The following is a 16837-nucleotide window of genomic DNA, read 5'->3' as shown; positions in this document are numbered from 1 at the left end:
GGCCTCCCAGGACCCACTTGGGCAGGGGAAATGCTAGGTGCACTCCCCCCTGATCCTCCAAGCTCCCAAAGGTCCTGACAGGCGTGGGAACCCCTACCCTCTCCCAGCCACCCCTCAGGGGCGCTGGTCCTGTCTGGCCTCCACTCCTCCTCCCCCTCACTCCCCTCCACATCCTACCTGGTTGCTTGGGGTTCCTCCCATTTCCTTGGGTATTGAGGTCCCCCACCAGCATCCAGTAGGTGTCCTAGTTGTAGGGAGACGTGAACTCCACATCCTTCCATGCCGCCATCTTCCTAATGTACTCTTTAAGCAGCAAAATAGAATAAACAGCACTATTAGTTTCTATTCTCTCAATAACGGTCTCTCTCATCTCTCACATATGGCTCTTCTTTTGACATAAATGGAAACTCTTAAACATGGAAAGGGAGGTGTATTTTTGAAAGAGTGTGGTTTCTTTTAATAATTATGAATAGAATTCCAGTATAACAGATATGTTGTTTTAAGAAAACAAAAATATTTGTAGAGTTTTTACAATGCACCAGCCACTGTGCTAAGTATCTTACCTTTATTAACTCATCTAAGCCTTATAACTCTCCCACCACCAGCATCACCCATACAGATAAAGGATCTGAGTCTAAACAAGATTAAAAGAAGTAGCTGGTGGTGAACGCACCTATGAGTGAGTTTAACCCAAAGGCTTTGCCATTTCCATGTCATCCTGCCTCCAAAATTAGATATAAACAAGGAACTAACATTTATTGAAGAACTTTTGTGTGCCAGACACTATGCTAGAAAATATATTCACGTTTTGTGTTTAATTTTTACAGTAACCTAGAAAGGACAGTATTATTATTATTCTATTTTAGGAATAAAGAAACATGCTTAGAGAGGTTAAGTAACTTGTGCAAGATCACACAACTTGTAAAGTGGGAAAATGGATATTCCCATCTAGTCCTTTTCTTAATCTACTACATCAGTCCTTTTTAAACTTTAATATATTCAGGAGTAGGGCCTGAAATTCTCTATTTAGAACATGCTCCTAGGTAATGATAATAATAATGGTCTAAGGACCACAGTTTTAGTAACAAGTAGTTACTCATGCTGTCCTCCTTTGTGAGATTTTATAACTCCTGTAGGAAATAACCGTTTGAGACCACCAATAAGTCACTTATATTTAAATTTTGAAGTTTGAAGAAAAAATTATAAGTTTTTTCACAAATAAGTTAAATGTTCCCAGGTCTAAGACTACTTAAGGACAGGTGGAGACCAAAAACAGAGACATAGTAAGAGATGGAGACAAAATTTAATGGAAACTATGGCACAGTGGCTTAATATCCTATTTCTTTCTCTTTTATTCCCTTACGTTGAGGGTAGTGTGAGTTAGCTTAAATTTCGGTACTACATTTCCCTAATTGTTGATGGAAAATTCAGAACTCTGGACAGGCTTTTATTTTCTCTTGTATTGCTACTACATCATAATTCCTTGAGTAATTTCACCTGCTCTGACATCCATCTTCTTGCCAACCTAAATGAATCCTGGTTTTTACCATCATTATGCCCAATATAAAGACAGAAGGGTGGGTATCTGACCTTGCATGTTACTACAATCTATGTGAGAGAGAAATATTCTTCAGGAATACCACTTTTTCAATTTTAATACTAAATCAGTAAAATTATCATAGATAATAAAAAATTGCCATTTGTTTCTTAATAAAAAATGTCAAGTTTCAACAATGCAATAAGAAAAATCCTGAATTTTAAAGCTTTCATGGCATTGCTAAGAAAATAGGCACACATGATAAAAATGTAAATGTATAAATAATGTATAAAGATTGGAGTTTGGGGTAGTAAATTCATGAATTTCGAATCTAAACAATGGTCATTAATATTTTGGGTAAGTTTACTTCCAAGAAGTATAGATTTATACTTATGCACCATTGGCATAGATAAAGTCATAGTCTCTGAATTTTAAAATGAGAATAATATCTTTAAGAGAAGGAAGACTCTTTAGAATAGAGCTATGGAAGTATAATCCTATTTGATAAATTTGTTAATATAAAAGTAGCTATGTAACAAATTTGTTTTCAGCATGAAGAGGTTAGATCAAGTCTTCTCAAGATTGGTGGTGGAAGGATCTTATAAAAGCCAGAGCATCAGTGTCTGTCTTAGGGTAGCCCTGAAGCAACTGATGCCTATTGTGCTTCTCACTATTGGCTAGACAGATCATCCTTTGTCATCTAAGTGAATCCTCACAAAACTCTGAGGTGGTAATTATTATCTCCACATCACAAATGAAAAACAAAATGGAACCAAACTAAACACAAAATATAGACCTGGAGAGGTTAACTAAATTCCCCAAGTTTGCATTTTAAATTCCTAAGTGGAATAGCCAGACCTGATTTCAGATCTTTCTAACTGCAAAGCCCCATATTCTTTCCTGGCTTTTTCCTGCAGGAAAACAAACAAAACCTTTTATAGATAAGGCAAGTATGCCTTTGACCGATATTTGAAGCTACATTTCCGTAAGTTGAATGCCTTGGACATCATTGAGGGCGGAAAATTAACCTGGGCTTTCAACCAGGGAACCATCGTGAAAGATATGGCAATGCCTTCATTTTGCTATTTGAGAGAGCTGGCATCTGGATCTATATAACCTATCCAGTCTGGGAGGGAAGAAAGCAAAGCGTAGCCAAATGAGACAAAATGAAAAAAGCATTAAGATTCTATAATGCAGGGTAATGCTCTCCTGGAAACAATGTATTTTACCAGAAATTATGTGATGAGAAGACATTATTTTTGTTGGTCCATTCACTTACACATTTATTAATTCATCATTCTCTTAGCAATCGAAGAGCTCATAGTAGTATGTTTGTGCAACTATATGTTGTTATTGATTTTGAAGTACCTTTTCTTATGAAAAAATTAATCCAGAGAAACTAAGCAGAATAAACAGCCCAGGTATTGTGATTACCATTTTACAGATGAACATGCAGACTTTGAGACATTAAATAATGTCCTAAAAATCACAACAGCTACTGAGTGTTCTTGGCACAATTTAATTTCTTGTTTGAAATTGAATGCTCTTTCCATGATTTCGACCTAGTTAATAAGCAAGATACACAACTGGGAATAGTATAAACATAATTGTATACTGATTGCAACATCCAGAGATAATTGAAATCAAAGATATTTAAGAATAGGTATATTTCAATGAGGGCTAGTCATAAAGTTCCTTTTCTGAAATAGTGAAAATACAGCTCTCTTTTTTAAATGTCAGTATTAATTTTCTAGCACTTTGAGGCTATTTTGAGTCCTCATTTCATTTTTTTGATGCTTACCTATTTGCATGATTTTCACCGTATTTTTTTTACACATGTTTTTTGCATGTTATTCTTTCTCATCATTTCACAGTATTCCATATGTATTTACTTTGCCTTTTGCTATTTTCCTTATTGCTTTAAACCTTTATTTTTTCAATCTTTATCATAAGATTGTTCTCATTTTTTCCACTGTAATTTTGTCTAGATAATGCAATAGTCAGTCTTTAAATAGTAATTTCAGTAATCCTGATCTTGGAATCCTAAAGAGGTTAGTTAGATATTCATATGCAGAAAAACATTTTTCATTCCTTTGTTTTCTACCATAGGATCTATAGACTTTTAAAATGAATCCTGAGTGACTGGTAATGAGCTGCCCAAAGATGGATAATATTAAATAAAACTGTAAGAACTTAAATAATAGGAGGCAGCACCTAACTTAGTTATGAGAAAGAGTTTTTAATATTAGCATATTGTAAACACTAAAAGTATAATACGTGACATTTTGAAACTTATATCTTCATTTATTATTACTGATACCAGCCAAGGAAAACATGCCTCTAGCTATCTCAAAAGAAGATATAGGGGGCTTCTCTGGTGGTGCAGTGGTTGAGAGTCTGCCTGCTAATGCAGGGGACACGGGTTCGAGCCCTGGTCTGGGAAGATCCCACGTGCCGCGGAGCAGCTAGGCCCGTGGGCTACAACTACTGAGCCTGCGCATCTGGAGCCTGTGCTCCGCAGCGAGAGAGGCCACGATAGTGAGAGGCCCACGCACTGCGATGAAGAGTAGCCCCCGCTTGCCGCAACTAGAGAAAGCGCTCGCACAGAAACAAAGACCCAACACAGCCAAAAAAAAAAAAACCCCCAAAACCAAAAAAAAACCCAAAAAACCGCAAATGAGTTTAAAAAAAAAAAGATATAATTAAAAATCAGTCATGGACATTATTGAATATAAATAGGAAAATTCAGAAAATTGCTCTTTCCTGAATAAAAATTGCTTAAGTATTGTGGAATTTTTGTGTTAGGTTTTTTTCTATATTAGGACATATTCAATTTAATATAAATCTAAATCCTAGAACATATCCAATGAAAGCTAAATATAAAGCCCTTTTTGTTTTTTACTTTACTCAAGTTTTGTGCTATAGAAATTTTCTGTTGACTTCAAGGAAAGTTTAGATTATGCACAGAGAAATGAAATTCTGACTTAATAAAACATCTGTATTACTTCAACTGATTGCTTAATTTCTTAGTAAATAAATATTACAAATGCTTATGAAATTCTTGTGTGGGAAGTATACAAATTTAAAATAGAAATTATATCCTTACATTTTTGAAATTTCAAGACTGATTTCCTTCATGCTTAATTGTTTATTTCATTGAAAATTCTTGTTACGATTTTTAAAATCTTTTGGGGAACTGCATTTTTCTTTTAAAGCTTATTTTAATAGGAAGAATGCAACATTAGTCAAAGAAAATAAACACACATTTTAACTTTAATAATAATAATACGTCATTTTTTCTCATTTAATTCTATGTCAACTGGTTATTTTTTCTTTTCTTTCAACAGGCTGAGATAAATGACCCAACTGATCCTTTCACAAGTTATAGTACAAAAGTTTCATCAAATGTAGGGGATGAAAATTTCTCCAAATATATAGGATGGAGAATTGCCAACATACTTTCCAAACTATTCTTCCCTTCCACTGATACCTGTGTTCTTCCTTTGAAAAAAACATTGATAAAACGGCACCAAATGAAATATCTGAACAAAAAGCAGGATTCCATGAAGAAGAGAGTTCTACAATTTACTGTAAGGTAAAGTGAAGCACTATTCAAAATAGTTGTTATTCTAACATATTCTATTTTGGAGTTATATAAATTTTATATAATCATGTGCCACATTATTTAACTCAGTTTCTCTTTTTTAATTCAAATCTTGGCTCCACCACCTCCTAGATATTTTATCATTAGCAAGTATTCCTTTCTCAGAAAGTATTTCCTCATGCTTAAAATAGGTATTATTATGTAATATAAATCAATGTTTTAATAAAGTGAAAGCCTCTCTTCCATAGTGACCTACATTTGCCTAGTTTACCCCCATCTTTCCCTGTCATTAAATGCTGTGTATCCTTCCAGCATCTATAAAATGTCAATATAATAAATTATAAGTATATTTAAAATTTTCTCTCCATTTTCCACTATGGTTTATGGATTTTTAAAAGTCTTTTTGGGAATGTTCTTTTCATTTCAAGATTAAAATGTCACATTTCTCCTAGTACTTTTAAGGATTCATTTTGAACACTTTAATCATTGGTCCATTTGAAATTTTTTCTGGTATGTGGTGTGAGGTATAGATCCATGTGGCTACTTAATTGTCCCAGCAATATTTATTGAGTGATCTGTCTCCCTTCAATATTTTCCCCTGATTTTAAATATCTTTATCAAATATGAAATGCCCATTTATTTTCTTTTTCTATGTTCTAAAATAATTTCAATAATTTGGAATTATCTACTCTTTTAAGCTTTGGTAGAATTTCCTCTTCAACCATTAGTACCTTATAGCTCTTCTAAGTGTAGTTCTTTGTCAAATTCTTCTGTTTTATGTGGCTCTTGGCAGGGCTTATATTCAGCCATAATGTGCAGGTACAGCTGGATTCCATTCTTACTGTTTGAGGCCCCTGCCATAAAAGTATCTGGAGTATCAGTCCTGAATATCAGTCTCTTTAGATCTTCTTCTTTTTAAGTCAATTTTAGCAAATTATGCTTTCTTTAAATATTACATGTTTTATTCCATTTTTCCGAATTTTTTGGCCATAATTGAACAAAATAGCGTCTTAAGATTCCTTCTGTTTTCTGTTTCTGTGGTTATCCCCTTCCCCCTTCCCCTTAACTAATTCTCATTTTGTGTATTTGCATTTGGTCCCTTTTACGCTTCTTAAGTAGTTTGTTTGCTATTTTGTCTATTTTATATTATTTTTTCAATGACCCAGCTTTTGGATTCTAACTCATGTATTTTTGTTCTTATGTTTATGAGTCTGTTACTACTTCTTTTCTTGGATCTATTTTGTGGCTTACTTTTCTTGAAGAAGATGCTAAATTATTTGGGAAGTTTTCTTCCTCAGCATTTGCCTAACTCATTATCTGAGTTCCAAAATCATGTGACTGTTGCTGCCCAAAGGTGGACTTTAGTGCAGGGGTAATAACTGGGTGAAACAAGGCGATGAGGAAAGTTTTCCTTTTGTGCACACAAATAGTCAAGAGAAAAATAGACACATGCTTGAGAAGAGTTTTGACACAGGTTTAAGCATTTATTCAAGAATTCTAAAGCCAGTGAGGAATATATGTAGAGCTGAGATTAAGGATCACACAGCCTGCACTTTAGTAGTCTCATGTGCGGTGCAGGAATAAATAGTATAAAAATGTTCTTCAGCATGTGTTATAAATATCTATAAAATTGCAATATGTTCAAGGTGTAATGGAAAGGCCAGCTTTAAATGTTATGAGTATTGAGATTTACTTCTGAATCCCCAAATGTCTTCTGTACATTTTCAAGGACCGCAGACACGGAGGAAAAATCAGTCTGGGACTACAGAGAGGACAGTGTACTTTGGTTTCTCATCATGGTCAGTTAAAGGAAAAGATAGAAAGAAAGAAACTAGAAAAATAAAAGAAACGGGGTATTGACCAAAGGAGATTAAAGAAACAGTGGGGGAAAGGGTAAATAGACAGTAAAAAGGCAGCTGGAGATGAATGATGCCCACTGGGACACAGAAAGGAAGGACCTAGAGAGATAGAGATAAGGCGACATATTGGGAATGCTTAAAATAGCAGAACAGAGAAATAAATGTTAGGAGCAGAAAGAAAGATGAAAGAGATCAAAAGGAAAGGGAGAAGATATAATAAGGGGAGAGACATACTGAGAATGGAAAGTAGAGTGGAGACATATGCACAGGGTTTGGGGACAGGGGTAGAGAATATGCAGGGTCAGAGAAGGAGGCATAAGAGGCAAGGGGTGGGGTTAAGACCCAAAGAGTCCTGTAGGTTTTGAAGGATTAGTATATGAGATATCTCCTCAGCCTACGGTTCATTACATAAATGAGAATCATCCATCACTGATCTTTAAAAATGTTACCTTCTTATCCATTTTTTCACAGCTCATTACAGCTTCTAGAAATTAAACTTAGGGTCTCTGGCTTGAATGAGAGCCACAGCAGCACAGCAGCCTGAGCTTCCCTCTAGCAGAAGTCCCTCGGGGCAGCCCAGGGTGACTTTCACATTGCACCCTTCCCGCTGTAGAGCATGGGAACTGTGCCCCCTGGAGTTGTGCATATTGCCAGCTCCAGTCAGGGGTGAACTGATCCCTGGCTGCAACAGATGTGAGTGGAATAGGGCTAGAGCTCAGTGACATCAAGACAAAGGCTAGGTCAGTCCTGGTTGAGCAGTCTCTACTGTCTGTTTGGGGTACGGGATAGACCTGCTTTTAAAAAGGTTGTTGAAAAGCATGTTTAAGCTTTAACTTTAACTTTTAATGCATTGAAAAAATGGCTCTGGCTCACTAAATATTAACTGGGGGAAATGTTGTTTCTTCCATTTGCTTGATTCTCCATCTAGTCAACAGTCCCGTAGCTATAGCTCCTTTTGTCATTTCTCCACCTCCTCCCACGTCCAGGTCCACAGACTGGAATTAATGCAATTAATGAACTTCTGAGCATGGTGGAGTCCTATAGGTAAAGCACAAAGACATAATTTAAAGCCCACTGTATGCTTAGCTCTTTTTCACCTTTTAAAGGTCTTCTTGCATAGGGTCATATCACCAATTCCTTATCACGTATTCCTAGAAAGCTCCATTTTGTGTTTTCATCAAAAAGCAATGTGTAAGATGGCAAGAAGGCCAACATTTAAGGACTCCCACAGAAGATGGGGCACATTTAAGAGGCAGGAAGACAGGAAATTTAAGATAATATGTTTCTCTATTGCCATGGAGCACTAAAGTGTACCTAATTCAGTGTGAAACTGTGAACATTTACCAGTAAGGAGAAAATAGGAGCTTCCTTATTGCTGAAGCATCCACTATATCTGATGACCTAGCACTTTTTCCCCAAAATATTTTTCTTCACTTGTGTTTCTAGCCTGTAAAATTCTCTCAAAATGGGAATTCTTTCTTTATATGTTTATAAATATATATATTTTGCTTTGAATGACTTGCAGATCTGACCTCTTTACAAAATTTTTCAAAAGAAAATTCATTGTTTTGCTTCTGTACATTGAATTTTTGGGGTTTTGCTTTTTAGTGGGACATGCTGTTGGATGCATGTTCTTCTTGCCCCTCAGCATTTTTTTAAAAAATGAAAAAATCATTATGTTTCTTTACTATATCATAAAAACTGTAGCCAAAAACCGAGGCATAGTATACTTCTACTTCAAAGCATAGTTTTTTCCTTTTCTCTCTTTGTCAGTAAAACTGTCTTAAATTTACCTTAAGGCTGAGAATTCAGAACTCTGAAGATCAAATTTTCAAAAACCAGTTTCTACATCTATACTTTTTGGCTTCTGAGGTTTCTTGTAAGTGTATTTTCTAAGCTTATGCCTTGGATCCCTAAAAACTCACAAACAACTAATTATTTGCATACATGTAAAGACTAGGAGAATATTAACTTAAAACTTTATCTCTGATTAGGCTTAGTTTGCTCACAAATTTTATGTCAGAAGACTTCATTCATAAGACCAGCACCTGGAAGAGAGCCCAGCTGAAACAAGCAAGAACGGACTGAGAACATCTGTAGTCATTCAGGCAGGACATTTTACATAGCTGACTTCATAACAGGGCGGTCGTACCAAAGGCTACTGTGTCTCCTATGAATCCTCCTTTATAAAAGGAGCCAATTCCAAGGTAGTGGAGCTAGGAGTAGCTAACATTTGCTGAATGGAGACGAGGTGGGGAAAGGTGGATACCACAGTGTCCCAGGAGATAGGTTTTACTGGAAAGACCAACAGTGAGCAGCAAAAAGAGGCACGTGGTCCCCATTTCTCATTGTCTCAGTGGGAGGGATGCTGGAGTCTGGGCAAGCAACTGGACATTAAACTAGATTTGCGTTTTGAGGGGAGAGACACTGCATGACTGCTATTCTACATTCTTATAATGTAAGGGTGAAACTGCCTTCTCAAGGAAGAAATAAACATTTTGGGCCCAGTTGCCGAGTCACCTGAGGTGGGTGGGCATCAGCTGGATAGGGATGCTAGAAATGCCAGATGCTCAGGACTTGGAGCCCTTGGGAAGTGGTCTTAATGGTTGTAATAGGAGGCCACTGGGCTCCCTGGGGAGTTGGGTTTACAACATGGGAGATGCTTAGGACCCCTAATTCTAGCTTCCAAGTTGCTGGGCAATTCAAGATGAATCTCCAGTGTTATAGTCAAACAATTCTGTTTGCCACCCTACATGAGTACATTTTATAAACAAGGCACTATGCTAAGCACTACCCTTAGATGTAGATTGATTATTTTATCCATTTTATAGATTTTATATATCTATAAAATCTCCATCTTGTAGATATGAATACTGAGAGGTTAAGTAATTTGCCCAAGAATTTATAATCATTAAGTGCTAGAGTTTGAATTTAAACAAATGCATTCTGACTCCTGAGTCTACTATGCTGATGTCTTTCCCCTCATGTGGGACTTCATGTGATGGTAAAGCCTTGAGCAGTTGTTAAAAAAAACTTATCTTCAAGTCATAAGAAAAGACTTTTTATAAGTGTTTTTTTCAATTTCTGTGTCTCGATTTTCAGAACTTGACTTTGATTAAGGAACATTTTTTTCTGGGCTCTGCATCTCTCTAGCTAATATTCGGAAATCTATGTCAGAGGAGGCACTTTCCATTAAGTAGTATGATTTTTAGCTAAAGTCAATGGAGGAAAAAAATATAATATATTATAAATATATCTATTTGGAGAGAGAGAGAAATTTAAAAAAGGAGAGCTCCAAAAGATTCTTAAATAAAATGCTTTAAACACATCTGTCTAGTTCTGTTTCATGCAGGAGAAAAAAGTCTGTGCCTCCTTTACAGAATATCAAGAATATTTATCTTATAGCTTTTTTTCTGATTGACTTAGAGTAAGTTACTTAACTTCTTTGAGCCTTAGGCTTCTAATCTTTAAAAGTGTAAAAGTTGTACATTCCTCTTAGGTTTCTCCTGAGGATAGAAGGAAAGAATGTATGTAAAAGCCTGGACATGTTAGTTCCTTATCCTTTTGTTCTATAATTGAGTAGATTTTCTAAAATATTTATTTTCTTCATAATATAATATTTATTAATACAATTGTGATAAATAATATGTGGAAAATTTACATAAGTTATGAATTACTGCTAGCAACTTTTAAAAAAGAACATACAGTTTCCCGATGATTGCATTTTTGGTTATGTTTTGCTTCCCTTCTTGTTTCTAGTTTTTGAATTAAAACACAATTCAGATCTGGTTCTAAGTAATACATGCATTTTGAGGGTACAGTATCAAGACCCATTATTGAAGAGTAAAGTTTGGAATCTTGATAGTTCACATGGCTGATTATAATTTTCAGCTGAAGAGAAATAGAGAACACGAATGGGTCTTCAGAGATGGGCCCCTGTGTTTTGAACTTTTGTGAAATATTTTATTATTAAAATGTTGGTTAGACGATCAGCTCAGGTCAATCATTTAAAGTGTTAAAATTTCTAGAGTGAAGTGGTATTGGAAGTGAAGTCCAATTGCCAGTGACAGGACCATGCAAAATACATCCATTTCCAATACGTGACTCTGTTTACCTCTGGTCTTCCCTAGGAGATAGGTCAGTCCCCATCTATCTTTGGTTGTCTCCTCTCCTTTCCTGCCTTTCCAGTGGAGCCTTGGTCTGAGCAGGAATTCTAGGTGTTATCAGTGGGGCCATAGCTTTAGCTGCCACTTTTACTGCAGTGGCTTTGTGCTTATAAGACAGGTGTCCAGCTTCAATACGATCATCAACCCCAGGAGTTCTCCATTCACAGTAACATGATGTAATGCAGAATCTTAAAAATGGCACAAGTGTTAAAATGAACTGGTTGAGATGTAAAAACATTCTATTGATATGTTTCAAATACAGATCAATTAGATTCAAATGACAGCCCTATGAGAAGACAAAAGTTGTGCAACAGAAAACAAAAACAAAATCTGTTTTTTTGTGTTTTGTTTTTTATGTGCACTTTGCTCTTTCAGAGAAAAGGGCAATGTTGTTTAGCTTGTGATGAAATGCTTTTGCAGTGGTTGACAAGTGTTTATTACCTGCTTTAATTAGAATGTAAACTTGGATATGACGTTAATCAAATTGGAGTAGTCTTCCCACTCTCTAGATTCTCATAAAATATGAAGTCAATCTGTTAAAGGGCTTAATCTTCCCCAGTTTCTAAATGTCTCCTTGATAGGATCAAGTACTTGATCAGGCATATGAATCTTTGAAAACCTTAGTACCCAGGGCAGGTGCTTTCTGTCCACCTGTCAAAGCAAATGTCACTCCCCAGCTAACCCAGTCTTTCCTGGGCTGTCTCTCGGTATGGATTTAAATGGTAGGGAGAAAACAGAACTCCTGATACAGGTTGCATATTCCTTCAGTAAGCATTAACTATACATCTCTGTGTGCAGGCACTGTGTTAGGCACTAGGAAGACAAAGCCAAACTATGCTTAGAGTGTAATTGATGGTTTCTTGTTCAGAATGACTGATTGTGTCTCTAGCATATTGGTTTTCCACTGTAAAGACATTTGGGAATTTGCACCCAAAATTTTCTATTTTTTTTGTATTTTCAGTTATTCAATACAATTTAGTAGTACCTGACCTATATTAGACATTTAGTAATTATTGAATAACAAATACTAAGCAGAGGGGCACGGGATGTGCAAAGCCCCCCCTGGTGAAATTGATCATGGAGCATTTAAGGAACTAAAAGAACAGTTGTGTAGCTGGGTCACTGAGACCACAGGAGGATGAAGCTGAAGAGTTGGTCATGGTTTTCAGCTTTTATCTTAGAAGCCATAAGAAGGCACTGAATGTGTGTTATATGGTAGAGTAAGGAGTGAGGAGTGGTGTGTGTGTGTGTATGTGTTTGAGGTTGTGACATGACCGTAGGTGTGATGTACCTTGGGCAAGTCACTTAACTTCTCTAAATCTGAATGTTTTTGTTTATAAAATGGGGTAATGATAGCACCTTTCTTGTTGGTACTTATGAGAAATTAATGAGGTAGTCAACTAAAAGTGCTTACTATAGTATCTGGCACAGAGTAAGCACAAAAATGTTTATTATTATTGTATCAATAAATATATGGTGGCATAATTATAAATGTAATATAATAAATATACTGATTTATTATTGATCCATATAATAAATATATTAGTTTTATTACTATGTATCATAGTCATTTTCATTGTTGTCATTGTTGGCTTTGTTACGTTGGGAAAGTGCATAGGATGCTATTGTAATACAGTGTGCACTAGGTTGGTGGCAATACAGATGGAAAGGAGGCAGATGGATTTGCATACGATTTGGAAGAAAAAGCAATAGAATTTGATGATGATTAGATAGAATGACAGGAGGTGCGGAGAGGAAAATGTCTTTTCCAGATTGAGCAACTAGTCCAATAGTGGTGCGATTCACTGAGACAAGGGGTGATGGGGGAGAGTAGGGTGTGGTTGGGGCTAGGGAAAGATGCTGAATGTGAAGTAGTGCTTTTGAGAGCTTTAAGTGGAGAAATCAAATAGAAAGTGAGTTCCACAGTACTGTTATTCAGGGACAGAGTCTGGGCTGAGTCACTGAATGAAGGTGGTGACTAATGTCATGGGCACAAGCAACACTGCCTTGGTAAAGAGCATCAAGTGAGGTGAGAGGCAGACCTGGGGTGGAATTTTGAGGAATACCACCGTTTAATATCTGGAAGGAAGAGAATGATAGCAAAATAAACAACAAACCAAACCTTAGATATAGCCAGAGAGGTTGGAGAAAATCTACAATTTATAACAACTTGAGAAAAATTCATGGACGGTTCTGATAACTAATTAGTTTATAGTAATGCTTTAAAAATGTTTTAAGTCTATGGAGATGTTGATTTCAAGGATGGACAAGGGAGAATTTCCAAAATAATCTACCTAGACAGTGATAGAATCTCCCTCTTTGAGTATCTCTGAGCAGCACTTTCTGCTCACTACACAAAAAATATAAATGCAGATGACAAAAGGATTGCAGTTTTTTATATATGACGCATACTTCCAAAAGACCTTGCAGTATCTACCTAACAACAACAACAAAAAGTTAAGTGCCAAACCAATGCATGAAGCTTTCTAAGTTTGTAGACAAGATCCATTGGTCAGGATGGGCAGTAATACTGTATACTGTATATAATATATGTATATCTATGTACACATGACAGAAATGAATTTCTAACCTCTAATGAAATATATGCATGTATCAAAATACCAAGAAATTATGAAGTTAGATTATCACTTAGAAACATATCTTAATGGTCTTTCTAGTTATTTCATAGGCTTATAGGCCTTTTTAAAATTTCACCACTCTTTCCATTCTTTTTAAAAGATAAGATTTGTTAATGCTGTATTTATATCATTAGCAATGGCACAGCGTGTCTCTTCTATTAGTTTATTCAACAAACAAAGGACAAAGGTAAACATTTAGGAGAATAATTTCTTGCCATAACATTTTTAGGTCTAGTACTTCATGTCCTCCATTTTTATTTGAGAAAGTAAAACTCAGACCAAACAAGTTAACCTGACTATGTGAAAATATTCATGCCAAGGACTGCAGTGAAATCAGAGGCCACAGAGCAGGTTCAAAATGTCCTCCAAACAGGCCCTGGATGTTCTATAGAATGGAACCTGGTGGAGGGATAGCAGTGACCAGAGGAGGGCATGAGGGAAGACCCAGTCAGGAGAATGAGAGATGGTGCCATGAGTGTATGAGAATTGTGTGATACCTCTGTTTCATGCATGTCTTCATTAACTCCAAACTACATTGCTCCTACATTTCTAGGATTTCTGCATTTGTTTATAAATTCGGTGTGTGCTGCATATTTTTTTTCTTCCCCAAACTTACTTTTCACATTATAAATTCCCTTTTTATTTGTTGTTTTTTCTTTCCCTCGTCTTCCATCTCCTTCTTAAAAGGGTGCATCTATATCCAACACTAATCATGCCTTCTATCTTTAATAAATTGTCATATCCATTTATCATTCTGAACAGCTTCCACCTTCAACGCCAGCTCTGTCACTGCAATATAAGATCAGTAATTGCTAAGCATCCATCATATCTGAAGTGATATGTCACTAAATTCTTGGCCCTTCACAATAGTTCACTAACCTGAGTCTTGTCGAGTTAGAACTAATGTTGATTGGTCCTCTTTCTGTTTTATTTTTTCCTACATCAAGCTATTCAAAGGAAAAAGCCTATCTTTAACATTGTAATTTTACTAAACCATTTATACAAGCAAACCAGTATTGTCACACAGAAGTCTAAGCACAGCTGGCTGACAAATCAACCACCTATCAGCATACTGATATCTAACAAGGAAAGCTTGTAATAAGTGAATTATAGCCAAAAAAAAAAAAAAAAAAAAAAGTCACATATAATGCTTTCTCTAGCTTCTTTTCCTGCTGGGGTATAAAAAGCATGTGTTGCAGCCAGCGGTGATTTTTCAGGAGTCCCTCTCTAAAGGCCAAGCATTTAAACAAAAGCTGACATACTCACCCTCACGAATTCTCAGATGCCTATGGGTCTTATTCCTGTAACGTTCACCTTCTTCTGTCCATAGATAAAATATAGGAAGAAGGACAATAGACAGTGAATTCCATTTGGCACTCAGACAACTTACCTGACAGAACCGTATCTGGGTGTGAGAGAGGCGTCTGGGAAGTGACACAGCCCATGCACTTAGGCAGGGTCATTAACCCCTGCTGGGAACCTGGGCCAGCACCTCTCTGTTAGTATCTGCATGTTGACCTCTGAGGCATTTTAGTCAAGTGTGAGCTCAGTACTTTCAGGTTTATGTTCAGCGTATCACTGTATCACAGCAGTGGTGACTGAGGTGGTAGGGAGCTGTGGAAGTGGCAGCAGGAGCCGCTAGCAAAAACCAAAACAACTGAGCAGGCCCAGCCTTCTTAAGTCTACCAGCAAGACCCTCTGCTTCATTTTAGAAAAGCTACCAACATTTCTGTATTCATCTAGCTGTCGTCAGTCATCACAGAGCACTTTGCTGTCACACACAGTTCTAAACACAGCTGGCCAAAGAATCAACCACATGGTAAGCGTCCTGATATCCAGCAGGGAGAGGATGTGACAGGTGCATGCATAGAAAAGAAAACCTCGAATAAAGTAATGCACAAGTTTCCTTCCCCCTCTCTTGTTCCATTCCATATACTACTCTATTAATAATCCCCATGTTATGAAAATCTCTAAATTCTTGATGCTAGAATACCCATCGATATTACACGTGAGTCCAGATAGGACTGGTGAGTAGTACTATTACTGTAAATTCTTTCACTCCTGGCTCAAGAATCAGTCACTTTAGCCTCTTATTTCAGAGCTGTATTGCCACTAGGTCAGATATGTTCAGGAGTATGATAAAGTGATAGGCCCCAAGTCATGGTAATTTGGCTGGGAGATATGAAAAAGAAGCATATAATTGTTTTGGGGGAGGATATGTAGACAGAACACTCTGTATTTAGGAAAGAATATACTTAAATAAACAGAAGCACTAAAAGAGTTCTCAAGAAGGCATTTTCTTTCTTTCCTTTCTATAGTCAGGGATGCATCTAATGTAACCGTGACTCAATAGGGTTTGCAGTCATCAGAAACAGAAATTATTCAGTATTCGTATGCTCTGTTGCCAAGCAAACCTCACTGTCAGAAAGCCGTTCCCCTTTCATGTGGCTATATGGTACCGCATGAATGGGAATTGGACAAGAGGGCAGTTAATTTGATTGATGTAGACCGCCAATGTGGGCAATTCAGACGCCTGATATTCCCTTTAGGACTTGAATGATCCTATTTGCCTGTTTTGGTGACTTACAACAGTGGGATAATGGGCATATTTTCCCTCCAGTGTGTGGACGGCCACCTTCAGTACTCTTTTTCTCAGCCCACTTGCATTTAGATTCAATTGGAGACTAAAATGAGGAGAGGTAAGATTAATCATAAAATATATTATTATTTTCAAGTTCCAGTAGATTTTTAAAATAACTAGACAACAATCTGAGGGGGAACAGGCAGGCACCAAAAACAAAACAAAACAAGAAACCATCACTACCACCACAGCAGTATAAGGTTGGTGGAAAAAAAATAGGTCAGTTTAACACCCACTGGTGTCTGTAAGGTGTGATAGAAAGTGCACTTCTAGTCTTTTTGTATAACTGGGACCACAAAAGATTACTATGTTTGGCACTGTCTTGGTAGAAAAACGGGTTACTATTAGGGAGTCACTGAGGATGAAACTAGCCCAGAGCAATAAACGTTTT

At 36.6% G+C, this 16837-nt stretch overlaps 1 protein-coding gene across 1 annotated transcript in view; it reads left to right on the top strand.

Annotated features, from left to right (window-relative positions):
* The window catches only part of TMEM232 (transmembrane protein 232), a 246958-nt gene that overhangs the window by 114356 nt on the left and 115765 nt on the right, over window positions 1-16837 (top strand). Inside the window, 1 exon segment of the mRNA XM_036847913.1 lies at window positions 4885-5132. Coding sequence (XP_036703808.1) covers window positions 4885-5132 — 248 coding nt within the window.

The sequence above is a fragment of the Balaenoptera musculus genome, chromosome 3 (assembly GCF_009873245.2).
Source record: "Balaenoptera musculus isolate JJ_BM4_2016_0621 chromosome 3, mBalMus1.pri.v3, whole genome shotgun sequence".
NCBI classification, from domain to species: domain Eukaryota; kingdom Metazoa; phylum Chordata; class Mammalia; order Artiodactyla; family Balaenopteridae; genus Balaenoptera; species Balaenoptera musculus.
This window is presented reverse-complemented; position numbering and strand designations above follow the sequence as displayed.